This window comes from Dermacentor silvarum, chromosome 2 (genome assembly GCF_013339745.2).
Source record: "Dermacentor silvarum isolate Dsil-2018 chromosome 2, BIME_Dsil_1.4, whole genome shotgun sequence".
Classification (NCBI taxonomy): Eukaryota; Metazoa; Arthropoda; class Arachnida; order Ixodida; family Ixodidae; genus Dermacentor; species Dermacentor silvarum.
In genome coordinates, this window is record NC_051155.1 from 227,674,665 (window position 1) to 227,701,330 (window position 26,666).

The window sequence follows — 26,666 nt, forward strand, 5'->3', positions numbered from 1 at the left end:
GTTCTAGCATAGCTGCGCGACGCCTCTGAGTTATGCAAGCGTTGTGAAAATACACTCATTAGAAAAGTGTAAAGGCACCTGGCTTTATTAAACGATCGAGCTATAGGCTAGCGACCATGCTTTTACAGCCCCGCGATATGCCCGTGAGCCAGAATATTGAGATTTTAATTCTCGCGCTCTCGCTCACGCAACGATGATGATAGAGAGCCGGTTGGTGGTGCTGAATAGCACACGCTCTTGTTGACGGCGCGGTGCGAAATAGTCGCACTCGCACGCCTCCAGCGCTGCCACACCCGTCTATCCTCCTGCGCGTGCCAAATCGTTTGCTTAATTTTAATTGAACTCGAGCTTTTGTGTAAGCGGTTGCTTAAATACATACATGTGGAAGCAGCAAGGCTGATTCTGTATCAGACAAGTATAAGCTTTGTCAACAGCGATGAGAAGTGGTGATCGATGAAAGCATGAAGGGAAAAGCATCCCTCGAGTACGAGCGAATGGTGCTTTGTAATGTAACTGCTTGATTGCGCCGCTTGCGTAATACCCCGCGCGCACAGGTGACACCATTCCAACCTTTCTTCTAGACTGAACATACCTCGGTGACGGACGCGATGACTCTGAGCAGGTGAGCATTAGTGCGCAACTCGATCACGATTAATTTGTTTCGTAAGGCTACAAACAGCGTTTTTGTCAGGCATGAGAATATCCGTGTTTTGTCCACTTGCGCAATACTTGTACACTTGTGGTGGTCGGTGGCCGTGGCAGTGGTTATCGATTACTGTTTGAAGGCACAGGTGCATACATTTACTAGTATACTCATGTAGTCCTGAAATTCTGCTGTAAACATTCTATATAACCGTAACCACGACACGGCAATATATAATTTCTCGCATTAGGCCAGAGTCATCACTTCCTTACTAAAACACTTATATTGAACCAATGCTGTCCAGCGTGTTTGCGATCCATAGCATCGATCGTATGTCATGATATCGGATAAATAAGTAATTAGAACGTTGTGAGACAGGCGTTGCAACGTAGATTTCAAAAGCCTCGTCATCAGTCGATCACTCGTTACGCGGCTAATTAGCATTATCAATTTAGCAGCCCGGTCACACAGGTCATGTGTGGATGTACGTCGATCCTTATCTAGCTGAGTCGACTTGCGCTTATTTTTACGCTCAATTTGCATTGTATTTGATCAGCGTTGACTCAAGCAAGCTCGGATGTGCACGTATGACAGCGGTATAAATCCACTTCGTCACAACCGCGACGCATTTGGAGTTACCTTGCATTCTACATGAAATATGTGACGTCTGTCCATCATTGATGCCAGTCTACATTGACGTTTCAGAACTTTAGCCTCCCTGTTGAAGCAAGCCAGTCGCCACAGACACACGGGCACGTCTGTCTGCTTCGTGCGCAATATCATAAGTTCTCAAGAGCCCATTCGCCCGAAGACAATGCCAGAAGGTCTGTGAACTATCTGTACTTCTTAAATTTTTGCTATATTTGTCGAACTGAACTTTTGGTACGTATTAGAAAGTGCATGTTAGCTAGCGTTCTCGGATAGTACAGGTCCTGTGAACTTCAGGTAGTGTACAATATGCATACCTGCCCACTTTTACGATTTTTTTGAGAAGTACACAATCTTTAAAGCTTGGTTACTATTGTCATATTGCATTAACTGTTCAATATTTCATTTATATTCAGAAACGATTATCACAAGGATATGGACACAGCGGTCTTGGAGCAGCAATCTCGGAACCTGATAGTTCAGAACTGCTTGATATATTCAAACCTACCCACAGCAGCACTATGCCCACTCAGAACCAACATATAAGGGAAAATTCAATTTTGGCCTCTGTTACGTTAATATTTCATGAATGAACTTCATGAAAACTTCCATTTGTCTGCAGCACAGATCCTGATTACTGCAACTAAAGAGTAGGGTGCAAGCTCACCGCATCTCTACCTGACAGAGTTTACAAATTTTTTGCTCAGGAGAGGAGACTGACCCGCCTTGGTAGTTTACTGGCTATGGCCTAGCACTGCTGAGCTCAAGGTCACAGGTTCTATACCTGCTGCAGTGGCCTCATTTCGATTAGGGCGAAATGCAAAAAGACTCGTGAACCTAGATTTAGCAGCACATTAAAGAGCCCCAGGTGGTCAAAATTAATTCGGAGACCCCCACTACAGCATGCCTCATAATCAGATTGTGGTTTTGACACGTAAAACTGCAGAATTTAATAAGTTTAATAGATAGGAGATGGGGGTTCTCCATCATATATATGAGGAGATACCTGCTGCCGGATCCTCAGTGTCATCACCCTTATCCCATTCACTACTTAAGTCGGCAAACATCCTTCCCAAAATACTAAGATGCTTCATTAATTCACTAAACAAGTAGCCAGTATCTTGAATAATAAAACAATTGCTAGTATTTTTCAGCAAATTGTAGAATTTATTTACTTCAAATGTAGTATTTTTCGAATTTGGAGGTTGGCAGATCTGTATATGTTTTTCTGGAAAGGATCAGGCAGACATGTCATCACCTATATAAATTGATATAAATTTGTTTTTTATAAAACCTGGCACCATATCCTCTCAATTCTATTTTCAAAACTGTGCATAATGGCATCTGCTCAACACTGTTATATGCCTCTTCTTTAGTGTCATTTACATTGGTTGAGCCATAATATTTTTTGGTGAGGGGGTGGCACGAACTTGAACAGGAATGGAGAGAAGGAGGGGTGCAGGGTTTCATATAAGCACAGAAATTTCAAAGAGGCACATGCCTGGTGTGCCACCTCCTGCTACGCCACTGGCCATTGACTTACCACTGGCCATTGACCTGGAAGACCGTACCATCAAAACTGAACTATTACTAGTGCCAACATTATAATGTGCTTTTTTCAAATTGTGGGTGAGAATATATGCATTCCAGCCTAGGTAGAAAGGTTCCACTGGAATTAATTCATTTTGCTGAATCACTGTAACCAGTTAAAACTGCAAAATTCCATCAAGAAACCAGTTATTGCCAGCTTAGAATCGGGGATAACCAAGGTCAACCGGCCACTTATCTTCACTTGGACACCTAAACATACCACTGTTGAGGTTCTACACATATTTTCAACTAGACTCTTGGCTACATGATTGTGAACATTTGAGATAAATTTTTAAGTGGTTCATGTGCACCAACAACATGCATACTGCACTGTGCTTGGTTATGTGAAAAGTACAAGTGCAAGTTAGACTTTCAAAAATGGTGCAAAATATAGATGAGCATATGAAAATAAACATCTAAACACAGCACACATTCAGTGGCACAACTTTAAGGGGGCCTAAGTGAATATACCAAACAGAATTCATATGATTGACGTCTAAGAAAAATAAAAAGCATAAGTGAAGGAGATGCATTCTCATTTATTTGTATTAATTTCTCTTGAGTGGAGAGTCTGTGATGCTGTCTGAATATTATCACCTTGATTGTTACTGGGATGTCCTTTGCGGAATGCAAGAAGTGCATGCTATTTGCTCATTGTACTTTTGGCTATTTCCATTGTCATGGTCAGACCAGCATTTTTACTTTGTCACACTATCTCGTTGATATCGTGCAGCATGGCCCAATAAAGCAGTTACATCACACCCAGTAGAATAATATGTTGCACAAAATACATTCTTTCTTGTGCTCCTTAAATACTTGTACCAAACCAAATTTCAGTATACCCATTATAAGTTTTGTGGAAATCCAAAAGGCAGAGGAAGTTTCATGAAAGGAAAAAATAGTAATCCACCCACAATGAGCATGAAGCTATAAAGGAAACCCATATGGGTTTCTCAGAAAGCATAGGCCAGCATACTCATTCATGAATACACTGACTCGTACTCGCTTCATACTCATTTCACAGGTGTGAGATAAAGTGTTAGTGGGTGGCGAAGGATGTGAGTGGTTGTGCGTATGAACGGGAGTGAGTATCGGTTAACATGAGTATGAGTGAAATGAATTGGTGGTAATTTTGAGTAGACGGGAGTATGAATGTGAGTGACTGTTGGCAAGTGTGATTGGATGTGAATATGTATTTGAGTGAGTGCTGTTGAGTGCAGTGGACACAAGTATGAGTGTGAGTTGGTACCAGTAAATTTGAATGGAATCTATGAATGTGAGTGCATGTGTAGGCGTGAGTAAGTGCCGTCAAGTGTGAGTGAGTACGTAGCCTGTGAAAATATTTGTGATTGAACATCAATGAGTATCTGCTTATTATGGCAACGTATCACAGAAAAACAACTTCATAGTTGAAAAAAAGTTCTTCCTGGGCCGAAGATTAACTTGCACTACTGGATTTTCGAGGCATTCACTCTACCAAGCTAACCAGGAGGCTAGCAGACGGTAGGGCGAGGACAAATCAAATTGTCAAATTATTGACTGTGGCCTAACCGTCTGCTTGCCTCCTGGTTAGCTCATTTAGTTTTGCATTTTTCATGCCAACCCAAAATTAATGCTGACCACGATCATAGCATTGATATTCTCCGGTAAATTGCCACCCTATGCTAAGAAATTGTAGGCAGCACTTTATTACACTGCCAGGAGATATGAGCTATGAGACAAGAATGAGGTTCCTGCAGTCTTTGCCACCACCAGAGACAGCATTGATAGCATGCACATCACGAACATTTTGTTTGAAATTCAAACATCAGATATTTCAAACCAATTTTATAGGGTTCATCATTAATGAAAATTGACTGTATATTGGCATCAAGCTTGAAGAGTGTTTTGTTAGGTGTACATTGTGTGTGAGGTTCACTCCTGTGTTAAAAAAAGCATTTCTCAGGAGCAAGGTTTTCTCCTTGAATGCAAATAACATGTGACAAGAGTATGTGAATTATGTTTTCTAGGAGCATAACAGACCTGGCAGACAAACTCAAGTTTATGAGATTGTTCTTTGAGAATATCTTACATAACAGAAAAGTGTTTCTTCTTTGAACATGAAAGCTCACTCTGTTTTGACATCAAGATGTTGCTTGAATTTCCAGTGATGGAAGCTCTCAAAAGTCATGTGGGATATATTGGCGATGTGTAAGTGTACCCAAGTTCACTGCATGCATTGTTGAAAATACTCACATCTGTACATAGCTGGTGTGCTTACAAATGCTGTCCGCTTTGCTCTTTCTCTTACAGAAATATTGATGCAAAGATTATCAGGCATGTTGCTATCCTGGCTGTTTCAGATTTCCCCCACACTGCAATTTCTTTGCCTTTGTTGCATTACAATAAGAGCGACATAGTGCCTGACATGCTGACGTGCTTTGTGAGTGCTGATGCTAGAGATGTCCTCTCCTTAAGGCTTACTTCTATTCTAATCATGCCACTGATGGCGACTTGTGCATTGCATGTTTTCTATTCTCACCAGTCTTGCATAATGGTATGTATGCATATGAAAGAAAGAATGGTTGGTACTTTAAATTCATGACTCGTAAACACTGTCATAGTCACTGTCGGTATACATTCTGCAATTTTTAGAACAATTTTTCCCAATGTGTTTAAAAATAATGATGCAAATTATTACTAATGTAAATAATGCAAAGATTACCATAATAATACAAATTAATTGCACACTGCAATTATCTGCACTTTCCCCCAGCCCTCCATCATCTGTTTGGGATATTATTTCAAAGAAATTGCATTGGTCAACCTAAGTGCACCTTAACTCTAAGCACCCTTATTTAGTTCAGCAGTCCGCTATACCTTTAAATAATGAAAACTAAAGCTTTAAAATCATTGCAGTAGTTATGGGCATGATGTCACCTTGATGTGTGTATGGCAATGTTATGTTCGTTTGCACTGTAAACTGTTGTGTGCACGTTCATGACGCATTCAAGCAGAGAAGTTCAGCTGTTGTTTAATTGAAAAGTATCTTTTGCTTTCCACTTATACATTCAGCTCTCATTCGTTGTTTCTTTTATAAACTGCTACTTCACTTTACATAACTGACCCATGTAAACCGTATTTATTTGGAACACCAGAACAAGTGCCCACACGAAGCTCCCGAATTCCCAAGAAGAACTGCCAGAACGCAGCATGCTGGACAGCTACGATGAGTGCATCATACCAGTGGCCACCTCTTCGACCATGCAGAAGAGCCACACCTCTGGCCAAGGCTTCGTTCGTTTTGGTCGTATTCTCGAGGACATGGATGAATTTGCAGGCATGCACATCTTTTTTTTTTATAAATACAGAGTAGTATCAGCGGCTTGATAACAATGTTACCTGTGGCACAAAGCAATACACTTTGATATGCCATTTGTGGCATCTAGCCTAATTGTTTAATGTCAGATGTCATAACGTGTTTTTGCAATTGAATTGTGTAGGCATTGTTTCAAAGCTTGTTGTTAGGCAACTCTCTGTAACATGCAGCCTCCATGCAATCTGTTTAGTTTGTGTAAGTCATTCGTAGGGTATGTTGTCTCACGTGTAAGAAATGTGCGCTTAATTTTAGGAGTTTTCAATGTGACCTAGGTGTTCTTCCTTGGGCAGTGAGCTTTGTGTGCCCTTTAATATGTGTATAAATAATTAACTAAAAGGTCAAAGACCTGATAACAGTTAAAACAAGACAGACTACCCACAGCAAGGTAGACTTGAATTACCAATGTACAAACAATGGAAGCCTCAGTGTGCCAATGTTTTGACAAGTAGACTTTCCTTTGTCAGGGTACCATCAACACATTATGATTTGTCATGCAAGTAGTGGCAGCTTCTTCTTGAAGCTATTTGCAACAAGCAGTTTATGAAAGGAATCTGTTCAGAAAAACAGAGCCATAAGAACAGGTGGCATTGCGCAATGAACATGCTATATTTGGCTAGAAACATGCTTCTATGGGTCTTTTCATTTCCTGACATGTTTCACTCTGTCTTCTCTTTTAACAAATCCACAGTGTGGCTGTCATACCGGCATGTGCAGTACCCAGGCCTGAGCTTCGGCGTGCCTATGCCCGTGAACATGGTGACTGCTCTAGTGGACAGCATACACAGTGAAGACATGGAAATTCGGCCACGGCATGACCTCAAACTTCGTGGCCACATTTCCTGGGTTGGCAGGACATCCATGGAGGTCACCATGGAGCTCCTATCTGTACGTTCTTTTGTGCAATATTGTGGAAGAGCATCATCACTCTGAATAAATTTCATGTGTTCCATGAAAGTCCTCAGAAGAGGCACTCTGTCTTCTGTAGATTGTTGAGTGTTTTACAACAGCTTTTATATGTGGGGACCTAAAAGCACCTTCTGTTTGCTTCTGACACCCACGGGGTGTCCGTACTTTGCCTCTAGTGAGCTGGAACATCATTGTACCTTATCTAGGGACTTTAGACTTGCCTAGTAACCAATTCTGCACTGTCCACTCTTTTTTTTGCATTGCAGTAGCATCTGAACTTAAACTTGTTGGTATGGCTACATGATTGAAGAACAGTGCATAGGACAAGACAGGATGAGACAAGATAGACAGGAAATTTGAACTTCATAATAAAAAGATACACCTTTCAAATCATTGTGTGCTGTATGTTTTTAGAATAGAAGTAAAATTGGATGCTGAAATCTAGTGCCAAAGTGCAATGCTTAAGTATTAAGGCCTAGGGTATTGGGACCCTTTAACAATTTTGTTGGCTCCCGAGAAGTGTAAAAATGCAATGTACTCTAAAAGGACTACAATAAACTTCAAACTTCAATGACATTGTGTCATTGGTATCACTTGTAGGCATTTGCATCTGTGGTGAAATCAATATATTGCTTGTGCTCATCTTGCAGTTTGTGTAGCGCTCATGTAGAAATGGGGACAACAGAAGAGAATGTGTGCAGGGTCAGTGTTTGTATTGTGCAATTTCTTGTCTGTTGTCCTCGTTTTTGCATGATCGCTACAAATACAAATCACAAATTATCATGTGCCAACTTGCTCAGTTTTCAATCCTAATATTGTCTGCCTGTAACCTTGTTTTATGGCCATCAACCAAGCAATGCCATTAGATTTATCCCTCAGTAGAGCTGCGGTGTTGTGTGGCGAAAAATTCAATAAGTCATGTTCTGTGTAATTAAACAGTCATTTATTACTGCAGCTGGCCCCGGAACAAACCAAACATTTGCTGACTGCAAAGTTTGTGATGGTCGCTATGCAAGCCAATGCCTCAAAGTAAGTGTTTCTATACATGGAGACAAAAACTGGGAACATTTTCACATTATGTATAGTCTTGTTAACAGCCAGAGAACAGCATAACATTGAAGTTGTGCAACTAAATTGTTGGTATTGCTGTTCAGTTTTTCTGGTAAGTTACACTTGTAACAATATATATATATATATATATATATGCATTTCATTGTTTGCATTTGTCACTAATTGATTTGCAGAATGTTTTTGTCGTTGTCAACGTTGTTGTCACCACCACCGCAGCGGTTGTGGTGGTGGGGACAGGGCTAGGCACCTGTTGCGTAGCCAGCTGCCTCTAAGCAATATCCATTAAAAAAAAAGTTAGCTCTTCACTGCCAGTTTCTATTGCTCGCTGTTAGGAATAGCAGTGGTAATCAAAGCATTCTTTTCAAGGTATGGTTTAAGTGAAACCAATATGCAAATTTTCAACTCTAACAACTGCAGCATGCAGTGAATGTTTGCAATGACTATGGAGTGGCATTTTCATTTTATAAAGGTATGGGCCCCACTGTATAAAGAGGCACCAATCTACAAGTGTACATATTCCTGGCACCAGCGCTGGTGTGTGTCCCCCTTCTTGTCTTCTTGTCGTGTTTTTTCGCGCTGTTTTCCCTTTCGAGTACATATTCCTTTCTTTTTTTTTTTTAAGGTTGAATGTGTGACCCGGGCAACTGAATACCCTTAGCTTGTCATCATGTGGCATAGTTCTGCCTAATATCACACGCTAATAGTATTGTGAGCCTGCAGTCATATGAAGAATATGGTGAGGGATGCTGTCACAGCGTTAGTCTAAAGCCTAGGACTGGTTTATACAGTCAAATGCTTTTATAATGAAGCTCTTGGGGCCTCTAAGATACTACTTCGTTGTACAGGTCACTTCATTCTAAAGACCGCACACCGTACCACTCACAGTGGAGCAGGCTAAGCACATTCAGTAAAGTAAAACTTCTCTTTAACATGAACACACAAGATATACTTCATGGAAAAAGCCTCTAATTTTCTTCTGCACATATTGTCCAGTGGAATGTGCTACTGCAGCCGACCTTATATATGGCTTCGAGATTTATAGCATGCTAGTGCAGCTAATCGAAGCGTCCCGCTATTCGGCCTGCTGGCTAGGGCCTACCATAGCTATGGAGTCTGGACCCACCCGCATGATCACTGTTGTTGTGTCGATTGGCACACTCTATGCACACCGCATCTCAGTGGCGGCTGTGGAGGACAGTGGCAGTTCCGTTACATGCATTTGCAGTAAAGCAACAGATCAGCTGTTGGGGGTGCTTAAATTTCTTGATTGCACAAGCAAATTAATTTTAGCGGTCTTCACAGTAGAGTTCCTCCAAATACATGCAAAGCAAAGATAGAAATTCAGCTGAGATATATAAAAGCATTTGTTATACAGCTCATTTCATTGTAGAGTTATTCGTTATAGAGGCATTCGCCTGTAGCCTGAAATGTGGTACTAACATTTAATGCCTAGAGCAAAAATTATATTCTTGCTTGTGCTCTGGGTATACCAGTAAATGCTTCATAATCTCGGCCACATAGAGTGGAGTAACGATGCCATAATTTCTTCTTTTTCTTTTCAGTACTGTTCCTGTAAATAAGCTTGTACCAAAAAATGATGAAGAACAAGCTATCTTTGAAGAAGGAGCAGGTAAGATTAACTTAATGTGAGCCAGCTCATATATACCAGCTACAATACTGCGTAGTGGCATGCCTTGCCTAAATGTGTTTGCACTGAATTTGGTACAAGAGTGCAGCATTAGAAGATGTTAAGAGGGGGAATGGTAGGATAAACTGACCAAAAGATCAATGTTACATATTTTGTAAAAAAAAAATTATGCACAGCCTGAGGAACAAAGCTGTGTAGTGGTGATCTTGGACGGCCGCTCCAAGCCATTTAAGTGTAGCACCAAAGCCCTGCCATTGCGTCTTCTTAAACACACTGGTATTTGAAAAGACCCTGTTTATGTTTGCATCTCAACTGTTTCGTCAGTGTACTTGCATGTTTTATTGAATAATGCGACTTCATATGCAAAATGCATTCGATTTATGATGTTTGTTGGTTGTCGCTCCAAATTTTCACAGTGAGCAGGCTACTGTTGTGTATTGCGTCCACATTACTGTTTCATTGATGTTTGCCCAATTTTACCCGCATACGATTTTTCTATGTTATTGTGCCCCAACATGCCAAAAGCACATGTGAAGTGACAGTGATCAAAATGCAGCCTAAAGTGCTGTTCTGAGTGCACTTGGCATCAAACAATGTGTATTCTATGAGGTCTCTCTCGCGTGCCTTGGTAAGGGAAGGGTTGGCAAAGCAGAGTTCTGCAGCTCTGCAGTTTGGCAGTGAATGCCAAAGAAGAAAAAGAAACCTCATGGCACACTTTGAGGGTGATGGAAAGGAACCAAGAAACGGTGTGCATTCTGCTGAAGCGTCTTTAATGCTTGTGGTAAACATGGCAACACAAAAGTGCCTTTTTCTCAAAATGCCATTTTTGTATTTTTTAAATATTTGATGTACCTTTTCTAGAAAACTATTGGCCAGATTATAGTGAAACGTTTACAACTTATAGTAAATTGTATTGCCAACAATACGAACCTAAAATATTAAAACATTCTTTTTATCATATTTCAAAAAATATATATATTGAAGTTCTCCTTTTGTAAGTACCGTAAAATTCCGAGCAAGCGCCCCCCCTCGAGCAAGTCGAAATTACCGGCAAAGTTAGGGGGGGCGCTATCCCGGAATGGCACCAAAATTCAAGATGGCCACGACAAAATTTTCCCGAAAAAAAAAAAAAAGAAGCGCAGTGGGAATAGCATTAAAATTTTATTGAACATGAACTTTATTAAGCCAAAGATTTGTTAGTGGTGTTTATCACTCTCAAAACCACCGTTACTCAAAACCACCGAAAGAACTACAGAAAGAGCGCATCGACGCTGCACCGGCGCGTTGCCGCGACCGGCGACACGAACATTGGTTATTGGTTATGCAGCTTCTATTCCAGGCAAAATTATATCCGCTATAGAGTAAAGTGTCGCGTAATGTTCACTTTATTAAAAACCATATGTCCACGGTGAAACGTTTAGCGCTAATGAGAGTTCCGATACAAGTGAAGCTCAGCTGCAGTCCATGGGTACCGACGGCGGACAGCGAACCGCGGCTCGGCCATGCTCGTATCGCAGCTGGTGGCGCCGCAAATATCAGCATGTTTACTTCATCGTGAGAAATTATTGTGAGGAGAGGGTAAAGTGGCCACGGCGGTAACAAAACATTGCTGCTTGGGAGCGTCGGCGGTTCGTGCTGAAGCGCCGTCTGCTACAGATTCGAAGTGAACTGAAAAAGGCCTAGCGATGATATCGGTGGCGAGTGATTAGCAGCGGTGAAGCTGCCGGCGATGCCAGAGCGTAGCCGCGACCACTCCTCTGTCGCCGAATTGTCACGTCGCTGTGCCGCAGGGAACTCCTCTGCGCCGTGCGAGAGGCAGATCTCGCCGTCGGCCGGCGGTCCGTGAACTACAGACCGCCAGCTGCAGTTCGCCCGGATGCACTCGTGTGCCCACTGGGGCGCGCGGGTACGACTATGATTCGATAAATGGCTCATCGGGGCGCCCCAATGCGCATCGGTGCGATTTGCCATTATTTTCGTGAACTGGATGTGGCAGGCCAGTGTCGGTGCGGAAGCGGGGGGGGGGGGGGGGGCGCTTTCCCGGAACGGCGCAGAAATTCGAAATTGGCAGTGAATTTAGGGGGGGGCTCTTGCACGGGTGAGGGCGCTTGCTCGGAATTTTACGGTAATGAAAAGTATGAACAGTATTTTTTAATGAGATGATGCCTTTACCAACCAAAATATTTTAGGTTCGGTTTGAAGAAAGTAATATGTGGAATATGCCTGATAATTTAAGCGGTCACTCAGTCAATAGTTTCTGAGAAAAGGTACATTGAAATCTAAAACTAAAAAATTTCGTAGACAATAACAAGATATATTGGAGGTTTTGCAGCAGAAATACTACTGAATGTTAAGCTAATAATGTCCATCCTCTTTCAGCAAGAAAAATTTCAGATTAACATATGCAGTAGTTTTTGCAATAGAATGCTATAACCAAGGTGACCTATTTACTCTACCATCTCCCCCTTAATGCAGCAGGGTTCTTAAGTTCATTTAATAGTTTTGTGGAGTCACATTATATGGGCGCATCCCGGCAAACCTCTCCAGTGTCCGCTAGAGATGCGAAGATACTGTGCACAGTAACATTGTGTCTTGATGCAGTGACCAAATTCATCCTATTCTTTTGCATAGTATGTGACATTTCTGTGCTTGTATACTTTAAATTTTTTTGGGTGCTGTAAATGTCAGCACCAGAAAATGAACATGTTTTCAAGTTGAAATAAAGCATGCACGCGCTACTTAACAATATTAAAGTATATGTAGGTACTTCCAAAAAAATCTATGGAGGCACATAAGCAATTTTTATGATGTGTAAATGCGAGAGCATTACTTGTCGCTGAGTTTAATGTTGCGGAGAAATGTTGCTCAGTTTAGTGCTGCTGCGTGTAACATGCGACCTGATTGAAGTCTCCTACGACGAGCATGGATGTGCCGCAACGTAGAGCTGAAGGCAGATTCCTGTACACGAATACTGCCGCGTCCATTTGAGACAGATTTGGCGCCATGTATACGCACACAACCACGAGTCCTGTTTTAATAAACTGCACAGCACACATCTCTCTGTTTGCCCCGAAGCAATCACCGAGTCACTGAGCTGGATGGGTTGTAGTTGAAGTCTTGGCTTGGCATACTGTATAGACTCGTGTCAAGGGACACAGCCGTGTAAGGGCCACACCTGTGTAAGGGTGTGCCTCCAACTTGGCAGGTGAAATTTTTGAAAAAAAAATTTACATTGCAGAAGCAATTGCATTCGGTGCCCCAATGCAGCGCTCGCGTGCACATTGTCGAATTTTTGCGCACTGTGCACTTCAGTGTGCCCCTACTAGATGGCGAGAGCTGCGCGTTGACCTCTGATGCACTGGTACATTTGGAGATCCGGGGTGTGCAGTAGTCGCTGGCTGCTCTGGCACTATTTTGACCAAAAGGTTCGGTCCTGTGTAAGGTCCGCACCTCATCAAAATTGTGAAAAAATAATGTGCGGCCCTTACACGAGTCTATACGGCATATGGCGATGCCAGCAGCAATCTTGTGAGGTCGCTTAGTGGTGCACACTACCAAGTATCCCATGATCTGTCTCTTGCCATCCGGCCTCATCCATGTTTTTGTGAGGCAGAGTATGTCGCCTTTGTTGACGTTCACATCGTGTGCCACGTCGCCCATGTGTTTCGGTAGAGAACGCATGTTGAGGCATGCAACTAGACATGCTGCCCGATCCGCCATGCGCTTTCACTGCGCCGTGCGCCATCTAGTGCATCGCCCTCCAGGCAGAGCCCAACCGCGTGCACATCCTCGAAGATATCCATCACTGTCGCCTATTGCGAGGGTGGTGCAATGCAACGGTGGCGCAGTGATTAGTGCGCTCGGCTATGGAGTGGTAGCAGTGGAGGAGGGGCAGAGGATCGAATCCAACTTTTGGCCACCTTTTTTTAGTTACATGAAAATGACGTAATGTGTGGGCCGTTTTTCTGGCACGGCTTTTCTTCCACGGCTTTCTGATGATGGGGGGGCCGCACAATGAGCCAAGTAATGCTCTCGCATTAAAAAATATCATTTCAGTGTCATAGTCTCGGACTCTAGCCATATAAACAAGGAGATAAATGAGAGTTGAAAACGGCAGAGGATTAACTGCTGTGCGAAGGAATTAGAAAATTTGCACGCATAGCAAGGAGTCCCCCACCACAGTAGCTTAGTGGCTATGGCATTGCGCTGCGAAGCACGTGGACTTGGGTTCAATCCCGGCTGTGCCAGCCACATTTCTATGGGGGCAAAATGCAAAAATGTTTGTGTACTTGGATTTAAGTGCACGTTAAAAAACCCCAGGTGGTCAAAATGAATTCGGAGTCCCCCGGTACAACATGCCTAATAATCAGATCATGGTTGCAAAATCGGCATGCAAAAACCCCTGAATTTATTTAATGAATTTAATTAACAGCAAGCAGTCAGCTGATGCAAGATGGTAATTTGACATTACTGGGAGGAATCTTAGTTCTACAGTGGACACTAAGTAGCTGCTGCTGATGGTGATAATGACTTACTGTTGTCTATTTCGAGACCAAAACAAATTTAGCAAGGTGTGAACTTGGGAAAGTTGGTAATCCATTTTAACTTGCTAAAGCACATCAGTGACGGGACTCGGACAAACATGAAGTTTGTCTTACATGTTTCTTCGTGTAAGTCCCATCAGTAACGTGCTTTAGCAAGTTAAAATTTAGCACATTTGAATGAATCCTGCTTTTTTGTGGTGATGTGTCATGCTAGGCATAGAGCCACATGAAATCTTGATGAAACATTAAAGAAAGACTACTATTCCATACTCAAACTTTGTGGCCTAAGTGAGCTGAGAAAATATTGATGCCCATTGCAACATCTGCATTTTTTGAGCATTACACACAGCATAAGAAAAATGCCAAATTTAAGATGAAGCGGCTGTGATGTATGCTGCTATGTTCCCTGAAGCCCATGTTCCACAGTTTCAATAGTTCTGAACCATTATTTATGGGTGTCTTTAAGTTGAATAGTTATTTTAGCCTTTTTGTATTTCAGCCAACAGTAAAAGCTAGCACTAGCATATAATTTTCACTAATTTATCAATAATTTTTCTGAAAATGCTAAATGTAATAAAATGAAGTGAAAGTTTGTATTTATTCCATTAAAAGCGGCAGTCTAATCTGGGAGTCCATCCAGCAGTGCTCCCACACGTACGCTTCTGTTCCATAGCCTTCGCTGCATATAGCCACATAAACTTGTCCACAAGTATGATTAGCACAGCCTAACAGTAGTAAAATTTCAAGTACAAATTGGTTTTGTCTTTTCAATGTCTTGCAGCCAGCGTTGCACGAAGAAAAAAATTCCAAGCAAGTGGCATTCTCAAACAACCGCCAACACATGAAGAGAGGGATCTTCTTCACAAACTTTTCCTTGAAGACTTTGATCCAGAGTAAGCTATTTACACCCTGCTGAGAACAAGTAGCCTTTAGCCTTAAAAATTATATACCGTTTAGGGTATTACCTTTTCATACAACAAAAATTATAAACCCTGTGTGTATACTACAAATGAACTTGTTATAATGAAGTCACATCGGACAAGAAAATATATTTTTTATAAGCAATTTTTCATTATAAGCATATATTCATTATAAGCTGATATCAGAGAGAAACATTCATTTATTTAGTTATTTACAAGGTTTCTGCTGGCCTTAAAATAAGGCTGTAAGCAGGAGTGGGGATTGAGACAATGTCTCTCTGGTTGAACAAAATACATTATAACACACTGTAATGTTTTACAAAAGTGCTGAAAACAAAAAAAAAAACACTGTGAACACACAATTGGGAACATACTTAGAGAAATACAAATAAACTTGCACAATGCATAACGTATACTGAAAGATGTGCTAACGTCAGAACAGCAAAAGGATTAGAACAGATACGGTGACAGAAAATTGTTACAATTGCTTCAGCTGCGCTAAAAAAGAAGGCACTGTTGCTGCATCCACAACATTGCTCGGGAGACCATTCCACTCACGTACAGTTCGCGGAAAAAAAGAAAGCTTGTAGGTGTTAGTCCTGCAAGAAAATTCATTTAATTTTTTTGAATGATACGCCCGCGTAAGTCATCGCGTAACTTTTTCTATGTATGCACTCGAGGCAATGCCAAGTTTATCATGATAAAGCAAGTACATGTATTTTAATCTTTCGCGATGTCAGCGTAGATGCAAGGATTCCAAGTTCGCTGTTTGTAGAAGAGCACTAACTGAGCACCGGAGGTCTGAAGTGATTATTACACCTAGGTATTTATAATAATTTACAGCAGTAAGACAGCGACCATTAGTCGAATATGGAAAAGTCAGTGGCACCTTCTTTCTTGATATTGTCATACAAACAGTTTGTGTATGTATTCTAGGTTTACTCCGCTATATATGGCAGTACGTTATATCTACCGTATTTATTGGATTATAAGGCGATGGTGCCAGTTGGAGTACCCAAGAACAAAGTATTGTCTTATAGTGTGGCTTCACGGCATTGCGGCGCACACTGCCTTAAAGCCACACCTAAAGGCAAAATTCGCATATATGGCAGGCGGTGACTTCAAGGCTAAATATTTTGGGAAAAACCTCGCCTTATATTCAAATAAATATGGTATATTCATTATAACAAGGCTCGGCTGTATTTCCTATTCTAATGCATTGCACCCACTATTTTCCTGTTACGAACACCCCACACTTAGCTATGCACAGCGTACCTGACAGGAAAGTGCCAAGCACACATTAAAGAAAGAAAACGTGCACAAGGTTGACGATTATTGTTGAAAGACAAAATTGCTGTCTAAAAGGTGTACAGTTTTTAAGGGTCTTATCTCCAGGACCTGCCACTGTAGTCAACTGCTTCTTACATGTAATTTTTTTTGCAGGACATATATCCTAAAATCTGACGAGTGCCCTACTGGGGCCATTTGGATGCAGGATGCACGGCTAACCAACGTGATCATTTGCCAGCCTGAGGTAATGTGGCCCTCTGGAGGGAAGCTTAACACATTTACTCAGCAGCATTAAATTTTGAAGTCCTGATGAGTCTTAAGTGTCGTAACCCAGCTGCAAGTGACGTGTCATATATATCAGGTGTGTCATGACCCACCAGTGAGTCGCACATCTTCGCATATTTCTTTAGCTCCAGAGAGGTGACACTTCTGTGTTTGCAATCGGAGGCAACAAAAGTTTTCATCTGCATTGCCAAAAAAGTCTATTCTGTACTACAGGAAAGACCCACAATTTTGCAGCTGCACAGGGGGAATAACCGCCATGACCTGCCGAGACCCAAGCGTCAGTGAATGTGTTAATAGGTAGCGTATCGTGTGAGTGACATTTCTGGCTTCATAAAGCTGCTTCCTGGGCGCAGATTAAGCTCCTTGTATGATCACACACTGCAACTGGCTCCTTTAAGATTATTGCAGAGGAAGCTTGGAAGGCTTACCAGAAGTTCGGTCACTAAAGTTCACTAGATATGCGGAAACAAAGGGCCCGCAACTCCTCTGCTCAGCTTATCAGAGAATTACAGGGTATGTCCAAAAAAGTAATGTCACTGAGTCGATTAAAAATAAATTATTGATCAGATCGGTACAACACATTAAACGGTTTAGAAATAGACTCCTCCTGCGTCGTTAAATCGCTTCCATCAAGATTTCCAGGCATCGAAGGCGTCACGGTAGGCCTCCTTCAGAATGTCCTTTACAGCCTTGGTGCAAGCCTGTTTTTGTTGTTCAACTGTCCCGAAATGATGTCTTTTTATGGGAGTTTTCAATCGCTGAAGCAAAAAGAAGTCTGGGGTAGCCACTTCATGACTGTAGGGTGGTTGGGGAGCCGTTGGTACTATTGAATCGACCAGGTAGCGAGTCACGAAGAAGGCGGTGTGGGCTGGCGCGTTGTCATGGGGAAGTTTCCAATCACCCACGATGTAAGGCTGGGTGTGATGAATCCTTCGTTTGAGTCTCTTGAGCACTTCCACGTAGAATTTGGCGTTCACGGTTGTGCCATGTGGCACAGACTCGTGGTGGACGAGCCCTCCTGATGTCAAAGAACACAATAAGGATGGTCGTGACCTTTAACTTGCTCATTCTGGCCTTCTTGGGGCGAGGGGACACCAAGCTGTGCCACTCGGCGCTGTGCCTTTTTGTTTCGGAGTCATTTTCAAACAACCAAGACTCGTCATCTGGGATGATGCATTGCCTAAAAAGTGGGGTCAGTTTCGCACAAGTCCCAAAATTCCTGACACATTTCAACTCGGTGCGATTTTTGGTCGTCCGATAATACTTTGGGCACAATCACCATGCAAATTTTTCGTATCTGCAAATTATTCATCAAAATATCGTGAACGGTAATTTTTGGAATGTTTACTGTCTGTGCCACTAAACGGACGCTCAAATGACGGTCTTAATACAAAAGATCTCTCACACGTGTCACATTTTCGTTGGTGATGGTCGTTGATGGCCGTCCAGCGTGGGCTTTATCGCTGACCTCTTCACGACCTTCTAAAAAGGCCTTGTGCCACCGGTATAGACTAAAGCCCCTCCATCCACGCGCCACCGCCGCTTTTGCTAAGTAGCGCCAACCTTTCATGTGCGCCACTGTTCTCTGATTCGTCGCTCAAGCCAGTTCCACTTCCGCAGTTTCCGTTTCCGGGGTTTCCGTTTCCGGTTTTTCTACTTCCGGTATTTCCGGTTCCTGAATTTTCGCTTGTTGGCAGTTGTTGCACGCTCGCACCTCTACACAGCAGTGACGTCGCTTCCGTTAAAAACGGAAGCTTGGACTATGTAAGTTCCGCTTGACGCCGGAAACTGAGGGGGTGAGCGAGGGAGGAGCGTTGAGGAGGAGGGTAGGTTGGCGGTACTTAACCTGGTCGGCGAAAACGCGTATGGAGGGGCTTTAGACTAGACGTTCTGATGAACAACTATCACCAAAGGCTGTCTTTATCATAGGAGAAGTTTCCAGTGCGGACTTGCCGAATTTTGCACAAAACTTGATGGCAATCCTTTGTTAATACAAGCGCTGCATTACGGCTTGCATGGGAAATGAAAACGAGCTTTACAGAAAAGCCTGTCCTTATTCTCCAGATGGTTGCAGACGACTGAGTCTAAGCTAACTTCCCCTCCACCAATCCCAACCAGTCCTAGCGCACTGCGACATATAGTCACTTCGGAATATAATCACTGACATTACTTTTCGGACAAACCCTGTAAGCTTAGAAGGACACATAAGAGAAATGTTCAGTCAAGCTGGATTGGCAAATTATGCTTCTCTAACTGTGGCTAGATCAACCTTGCCATGAGAGGAGGCTGAGTAAGCTAGACAGGACTCTAAAATTAAGGAGAGGTGGTGACACAGCCTTGAAATTGCTGTACCAGCTCCTTGTTGACACATTCTGATCAATGCTAGTTGATAATTTGTATATACGAAAGCAATTAGACTTTGCAACACAGTATTTATTTTTGGACTTCTGCGCAGCCCAGGTGCACAAAAATACCATGAAAACCATGATGTCATCAGTGCTACAGTTTGGCTGTCAATTTCGAAGAAGAGAAGGGTTGCTTTCATTTTACCCACTAAGAAAACTTTTTTTTTTCTGAAGAAATGGAAATCAACCTTTGAAGCAGCAGGCTGCTGTGTATATTCTTAATTGAATGTGCGTTTTTATTTAGCTTGCTCTTATGAAAGTTGTGATCTACCATAAAAATATATATGACCTTTTGGAAGGCGACGCATCATGTAAAATAGCCATAACAATGAGTGCGAAATGTTGTTTTAAAGCTAGTCTTTGCATTGGAACAAGTTTAATAACTTACATGTTTGAAGAAGTGCTATTGCTGTGGATAATTACTTTTAAATTAAAGGAGTACTGACACGAAAGTATTGTGTCCCATTGTTGCTTGCCTTTTTAGGTAGCTGTCAACTCCATTATTATGGTATAAAGGCTGAATTCCTTAAAAGCGCCACAAATAACTTAATTACAGCACCTTTTATGTGACGTGTTCAAAACACATGCCAAGCACAATGTGGCTTCTGACGTGAAAAAGGAGACTATCCACATCACCGAAAGTGGAAGTGGTGGTCACGTGATGTTACAAACAACTCAAGAGGGCACCTGTCAGTCTGGTGCAGTGGTTGAAGACCAGTTACTGCGTTGCTGAAAGCTGCAATATTAGCCATTAAAATTGTGCACTTCTCTTGGAAGTGCAGGGGAACCCACTCTCCCCTCTTGTTCTGTTGAGTGCTGATTATATTTTTTGGCCACACTGTCATAGCGTGTGTGTGTATGAGTCAGTGACATCTGTGAAACCGCCACATAAGCTTTTGGTGGTGTGAGCAGTTTCCTTTTTCACGTCCGAAGCCATCACACTTGGCGCACATTTATAAGTGGATGCAATAAAAGGTAACGCAATAAATTATTTGTTGGGCTCTTTAGGACTTGAGGCTCCAAAACGTAATTACTGGGTCAACGGCTGTCCAATAAAATAATAAAAACGAGAGAAGAAATTGTCAGTATTCCTTTAAAGGCCCAGTTGCCCATCACAAGTCAAACTAAATCATAATGCATAGGAGAATTAACTAATGTTGTTTGCGAGTTTTTTGCCACTGAATAATATATCCTCAACACTAGTGCTTTTCTTCTTACTTTGGGTGTCTAGTTTGAGAATCTCTACAACAAGGTATTTGGTGGCTTCCTCATGAGAAACGCCTTTGAAGTGGCATGGGCGACAGTTTACGTCCTCAGGTCAGTGTCATTTTTTCCAATTCCATAGTGCCATTACATCATACTGAAATAGCTAGGGCATGTCAATAATCAATCAATGGTAAGGAAACCAGAAAACAGATAAGTGCACAAGCTGTAAATTTTTAGTAAATATAGTGAGCATAGGTTGGCACACCCACTCATGAGTACACTGACCCATACTCGCTCCACACTCATTTTAAGTGTGCTGCACTCTCTTTCATACATAGCAGGCAATGCTACTATTTTCAGAGACTTATCTCACTGTTCGCATCTGTGACGAAAAAATTGCACGTCACGTATGAAAGAAAGGTATAGGTATGCTTTATGTTATAAATGTAAAATTAAGTTTCATACTTTTATGTCGCAATATATTACATATGTATTGCATAAAAAGCATCGGAGATCAGAACCTATTTATACCACCAAACAAGTGGAGTGACACATTTCTGCTACCAGCGGCCACAGAGCATCACTGGCACTCGTGACCAAGACATAGTACGCCACATACTGGAAGCACAGAGGTGCACAAATATAATGTCATTTGACATAAACTTGCACCCACAAGTTGTTGTAATATACGAAGTAGTTATTTCGTAGAAAGTGTCGCAGATAAAAAATAACTGCACTAGGAAACATGCCAAAAGAGACATCTATGACAGCACTATTTGCATAGCTCCTGCAATGTTACTTGCTAGGTATGAAATGAAGTATGATGAGTGACGAAGGGTAGACATGAGTATGGACGTGAATGAGTGCTGGTGAGCTTGAGTGGACGTGGGTATTACTGGGAGTGAGTGCCGGTTGATGTGAGCACAAACAAAAGTCAGTGGTAGTGATTTTCAGTGGACATGAGTACGCACGTGACTGTTGGTGAGTGTGAGCAAATGTATGTATGTGAGTGAGTGCTGATGAGTGGCAGTGAATGCAAGTGTGACTGAGTGGGTGAATGGAAGTGACTATGAAGGTGAGTGAGTTTTGGTGAGTATGAGTGGGCACGAGTAGGAGTATGAGTGAGCACCGATGAGTGTGAGTGTACTTGAGTGTGAATGAATACATAGCCTACAAAAATGTTGGTGAGTGAGTAGGAGAGAGTATTTGCTTATCCTACTGAACTATGATAATGAGCCTTGCTATGGCCACCAAGGAAGGACGTAATGTGACTATGAAAATCGATTACTGCTTTATTACGTTCATCCACTAACCATACCTGTCCACTTGCTGGGATGGCATATTTGCCCTAGTATCCTGAAGGGGCTCGAATGTCAAAAGTGTACACTATGGTCTGCTTTTATACAGGGAACACAAACCCCCGTATTCAGAAATGCATTGTAAGTTGAAGCCCATGCTTGATTTGATTTAAGTGACGCCTGTTGTGAATGCGCCGAAGGAAACGCAATGAGTGTCATGGGCATGTTCACGCCAGGCATTACTTAGATCAAGTCAAGCGTGGGCTTCAACTTAAGGTGAGTTTCTGAATACGGGGGAAAGTTAGTACACTCCCATAGATTATCACTGCAATATGACATAGAGACCCCCAGCTACATTTTTATGTATTCCTTTCTTATTCATTTTCACATACCGCCGGCCTACATTTGAGGCCTTAGGCAGGGGTAGGTACAGAAGAAAAAATACCTTGTAAGGTATAAACAAAAATATTGCAAATGAAAATTTTTGAAATATGCCCATCTGATTAATCAACCGCTTTTTCCAATAACAGGAAAGAAATGTTTCATTTATATTGGCTTTATTACTGGTTATGCATTCCCTTTAAAGTGGACCATAGTGTACATCTTTCAAGACCCGCTAGATGGAGAGTGGGTTTCCTCTGAACTATTACGTCAAACACTTGCCTTTGCTTTGAGTTGTTGATAAATTCAACTTCGCCCTGCCATCTGCTAGCCGCCTGGTTAGCTTAGATGGTAGAGTGGCTGCCCCAGAAAGGTGATGGTCTCGGGTTCGAGTCCCGGACCAGGACGAATTTTTCTTCAACTGTGATGCTTTTCTTTCAAGGAACCCGTATGGGTTTCCTTTGTAGCAATTGCTACAGCTAGGTGGATGTCTCATTTTCCCTTACTTCTCTTATCATTGCGGGTTTCTGCTGAACTATTACTGTCAACCATTTAAAGAGAGTATACCTATATTGTTATGTGTGCTTTCTTTATGAGTATATCTTGCTGGGCTGTTTAATGGCATACTCTGCAGCTACAGCATCTGTGAAATGAACACCGAAAAACTAAATGTAAGCTGTCTAGTAGGGCATCATAATTTGTTATGCCATTGTAATGTCGGCAGTCCATTTACTGATTAGGAACAGATGCAGTAGCACGGTAACTAATAATCTTTCTGGTCCACAGTGGACGCCGCCCTAAGACATACCACACAGATGACATCTGGTTCAGGAAGCCAGTGGAGTTGGGCTCTCTGCTCCACTACGATTCACAGGTATGCAACGCTAATGTCGAGTGAAGGCCGAACATGGCATTATCTATTTTTCATGCATCATGAGATGGTCGCATAACAGCAACATTAATGGACGTCTTACCACTTCCTGCCCTTTGCCTTAGATGCTCCAACATAACCAGTGATCCTCAGAAAGACATTCCTGGTTGTGCCTTGTATTTTAGAATATTTACTTCTATTTAACAGCTTATGATCGATACATGCTATAATGGAAGTGCATGGTGCCTTATTGTCTCTTACTGATCTACATCAAGATGCAGGCAATGGATTATGGCTTCCAAAGGGTTAACCCTGACCGCAGTTGCACATACCCTGTAGTCACTGGCGGATTTATTGAGTTGTAAAGTAACTAATTTTTTAATACTTCTCTTAGTGAGTCAGATCCCTTTCTTTCCATTTCTTTCACCTTTATTGCTGTCTTTCACCACTACAATTTTTAATCTGATAGTATCTCTTTGCTGTGAGGATGTTTACTCTTCCTTTGACATGCAGCATACATTCGGCAAGCAGCAGTGTTGCTCTAAGCATATGGCTTCACTTCACTTATTGAGCATTCTTTTTCACACAATGATATGTTAAAATACAATGATGCAATATTCATACAATGATAGCGGTTACACAAAAAACAAATACAATGAAACAGTGAAAAAGATGCAAGGCAGATTCTCAGCCTGGTGCTCTACTATTCAGTAGAGCACCAGGCTGAGAATCTAGAGGTCAAGGGTTCAAATCCCACTGCAACTGGTGGTATGGTGAAGGCCTCATTACCAATGACAGGTGTCATTTGTCAAGACTCCACAAGACTGACAAAGCCGCAGGAGCTCTGCGAGAGCTATTCAAGCGTAGCTGAAACCTGCTTGCTCCTAAACAAGCATTTCATGCCGGAAAAAAAAAAAAAAAAAAGCACGAACGCTTACATTTTCACTGTTCTGGTGAATAGAGAAGGTACTTAAGCCAGCTATACAAATTATCCTGACAGGCTCTTGTGCGAATTTTCCGCCATGACACCGCCATGACAACTAACTCTTGCTATTACTACACAGGTGGTGTACACCCAGGACAACTTTGTCCAAGTCAATGTGAATGCAACGGTGATCAAACCTGAAATAGGCACAAAGGAAATAACAAATGTTTTCCACTTCACTTTCTGCCTTGATGGAGAAAATCCAGCTCCCAGAGTGATCCCTAGGTCTTACCCTGGTGAGTTATAGAAATGAGACTGCATGCCCGGTGCCCTGAACAGCTGCTACTTTTGATGCTACTAGAGTGTCTCTATTTGGAGATTTTAAAACTATATCTCTCATTGTATACTATAAGGTTTGCTCATGCACGCTTTATGTTGCACATGCATGGCACTTTTGTCAAAAAGACATATGCCAGCAATGTGCATTGCACAAGGTGATAAAAGTTTGTTTGCTTGCAATTGGGTTTTGTGTGCCAAACCAAACTGGCCCATTCAGTCAAAATACTTACAAAACCCAGCATGCTTAACCATGATAGTAAAGTTTGATCATCCGGAGTTCAAGCATTCTAGTATTTGCACGCAATGTTCCCATCGTATTAATGAGTCATGAGATCAACTTTATGCGAGTGCTGTATATCTTGGAAGCAAGTAATCCAACCACTGACCTTGTTTAGTGCAAGCAGCACATAGCATGCAACCAGTTTTATCATTATTTACAGCATGAAACATGCGCAGATTACCGAAGGGAAATTAGCAGGACATGCGCATCGACTTGGCGCATTTCTTTCGTTTTCCAAGCAATAAGTTAAACAGCACAGGTAGCTCTACAAAAGCAATCGTTTGCATAAAAAAAATTAGCAAAATTTACTTAAATTTACGCACTTTTATTCATATACTTACAACCCAGGAGCCAGGAGCTCAAAATTAATGACCATAGACAACGTCGTTTGTTCGCTGACTGGCCTTGGAGCGTTTAGAAGAGCACCTCAATTTTGGCCGAATGGCTGTGTTGACAAGCACAATTGCCGTATGTGGGACGACGCCAACCCACATGAGGTTCACCAGGTGGCAATGCATCCACAAAAAGTTACTGTTTGGTGCGGATTTTGGGCCGGCAGCATTATTGTTCCGTACTTTTCTAAAAACGACATTGGTGAGGCTATCACCATCAGCAGCGAGCACTACAGAACGACAATAACAGATTTCTTTTGGCCCAAATTGAACGATATGGACGTAGACGACATGTGGTTCCAGCAGGACGGCTCTACATGCCACACAGCGGACACCACAATGGACATTCTGCATGAACGATTTGAGGGTATGGTTATTTCTCGCAGAGGTGACGTGAATTGTCCTACAAAATCGTGCAATTTGACCCTGCTAGACTTTTTCTTGTGGGTTTTCCTGAAGGCACAGGTCTATGCCAATAAGCCGCAATCGACCAATGCCCTTAAAGTCAACATAACCCAGGCCATCATTCAAATTCAGCCAGATCTATGCGGCAGAGTCATTGAAAATTGGACCATTCGGATCCGTGCCACCATGAGAAGCCACGGCGGACATTTGAACAATGTTATATTCCATACGAATGGCACACATGGGCCTTTCAAATAAAAAAAAAAAGAATTTCGTTAATACCTCACACACAGCTTGTTTTATTCCATTTCAACATCGACCTGCCCTTATTGAAAAACCCTTTGTATAGCGTAGTACAACGCACACATGTATCATGGCAATGCCAATCGCGGCCGAATATGTACAAGTCCCAGGTCCTGCATGGGCACATATTGTGGTAATGTATCGCCAATATCTCTATGCTGAAATGTTATAAGAGAAACGTGATGTGATGTGCTGCAGCCAAGTACCAGATGGCATGTTTCCATAGCGAGGCCGCACAGACGAAAATTGCTGCAGTGGATCAGTCCAATGGACCTATATTCCCTAGAAAAGCATTCTTGTTGCAGTTGAGTCCTTTGTGCAATCCTCCGTATTCACTTTATTGCACCCTCGATGTTTGCAAACTGGTGCCCTTTGTCATCAAAAGACTGGCTTGTCCTCAAAATGCAGTGGTTGAGCTTACTTTATGCAATAAATTTCACCAATACAGGAGCGTACCACATAGCACAAAATCTGGTGCACACATTAACAGGTTAGATAGAAACAAGCAAAAGCAGGGAATCGCATCTGCTCCCGCTTAGCCAGCAATATCTTGCAAATTGTTCTGAATATTTAACAATTTTTTAATAGTTTGTTTTCAAATTGAATACGAGTGTTAAAAATATTATATTCAACTCGTATGTAACATTTTCCAATATTCAAACCCCCTAGAGGTAGCATCACTTCAGCTGTGATGGAAAATATGTTCTCTCGAAAATAGTTAACTGGGTAGGCTTTTATTTTTCACCGCCCTAACAGACTGTTTGTGGTGCAGTCATCCAAGTTGAAGTATTAACAGTTGGTAGACACATACCGTCAATGAAGGCAGCATTATAAAGGCAGCATAACTCAGTACTTCGACTGTGTATTTTGCTTTCCACTGGCTCGTAGCTGTGCATCACCTATTTGCAGGTTTGTTCATGCGAGGCCAGCGCATGCCTTATGCAGAGAGACTTGTCTC

The 26,666-nt window shown here is 42.1% G+C and overlaps 1 protein-coding gene across 3 annotated transcripts in view; it reads left to right on the forward strand.

Moving 5' to 3' along the window:
- The first annotated feature begins 258 nt into the window (after positions 1-258).
- LOC119442803 (acyl-coenzyme A thioesterase 9, mitochondrial) overlaps positions 259-26,666 on the forward strand; it is a 33,016-nt gene continuing 6,608 nt past the window's right edge. Inside the window, exons 1-13 of one of the 3 annotated variants that reach the window (XM_037707829.2) lie at positions 259-622; positions 1,349-1,467; positions 5,029-5,071; positions 5,174-5,197; positions 6,019-6,200; positions 6,928-7,124; positions 8,101-8,174; positions 9,779-9,846; positions 15,190-15,301; positions 16,772-16,862; positions 20,540-20,625; positions 22,980-23,067; positions 24,129-24,285. In XM_037707829.2, the coding sequence (XP_037563757.1) occupies positions 609-622; positions 1,349-1,467; positions 5,029-5,071; positions 5,174-5,197; positions 6,019-6,200; positions 6,928-7,124; positions 8,101-8,174; positions 9,779-9,846; positions 15,190-15,301; positions 16,772-16,862; positions 20,540-20,625; positions 22,980-23,067; positions 24,129-24,285 (1,255 nt within the window). In that variant the 5' untranslated portion in view covers positions 259-608. Of the gene's footprint in view, positions 623-1,348; positions 1,468-5,028; positions 5,072-5,173; positions 5,198-6,018; positions 6,201-6,927; positions 7,125-8,100; positions 8,175-9,778; positions 9,847-15,189; positions 15,302-16,771; positions 16,863-20,539; positions 20,626-22,979; positions 23,068-24,128; positions 24,286-26,666 lie in introns of those variants that run through there. The other 2 variants (XM_037707830.2, XM_037707831.2) reach the window with 2 other exon arrangements.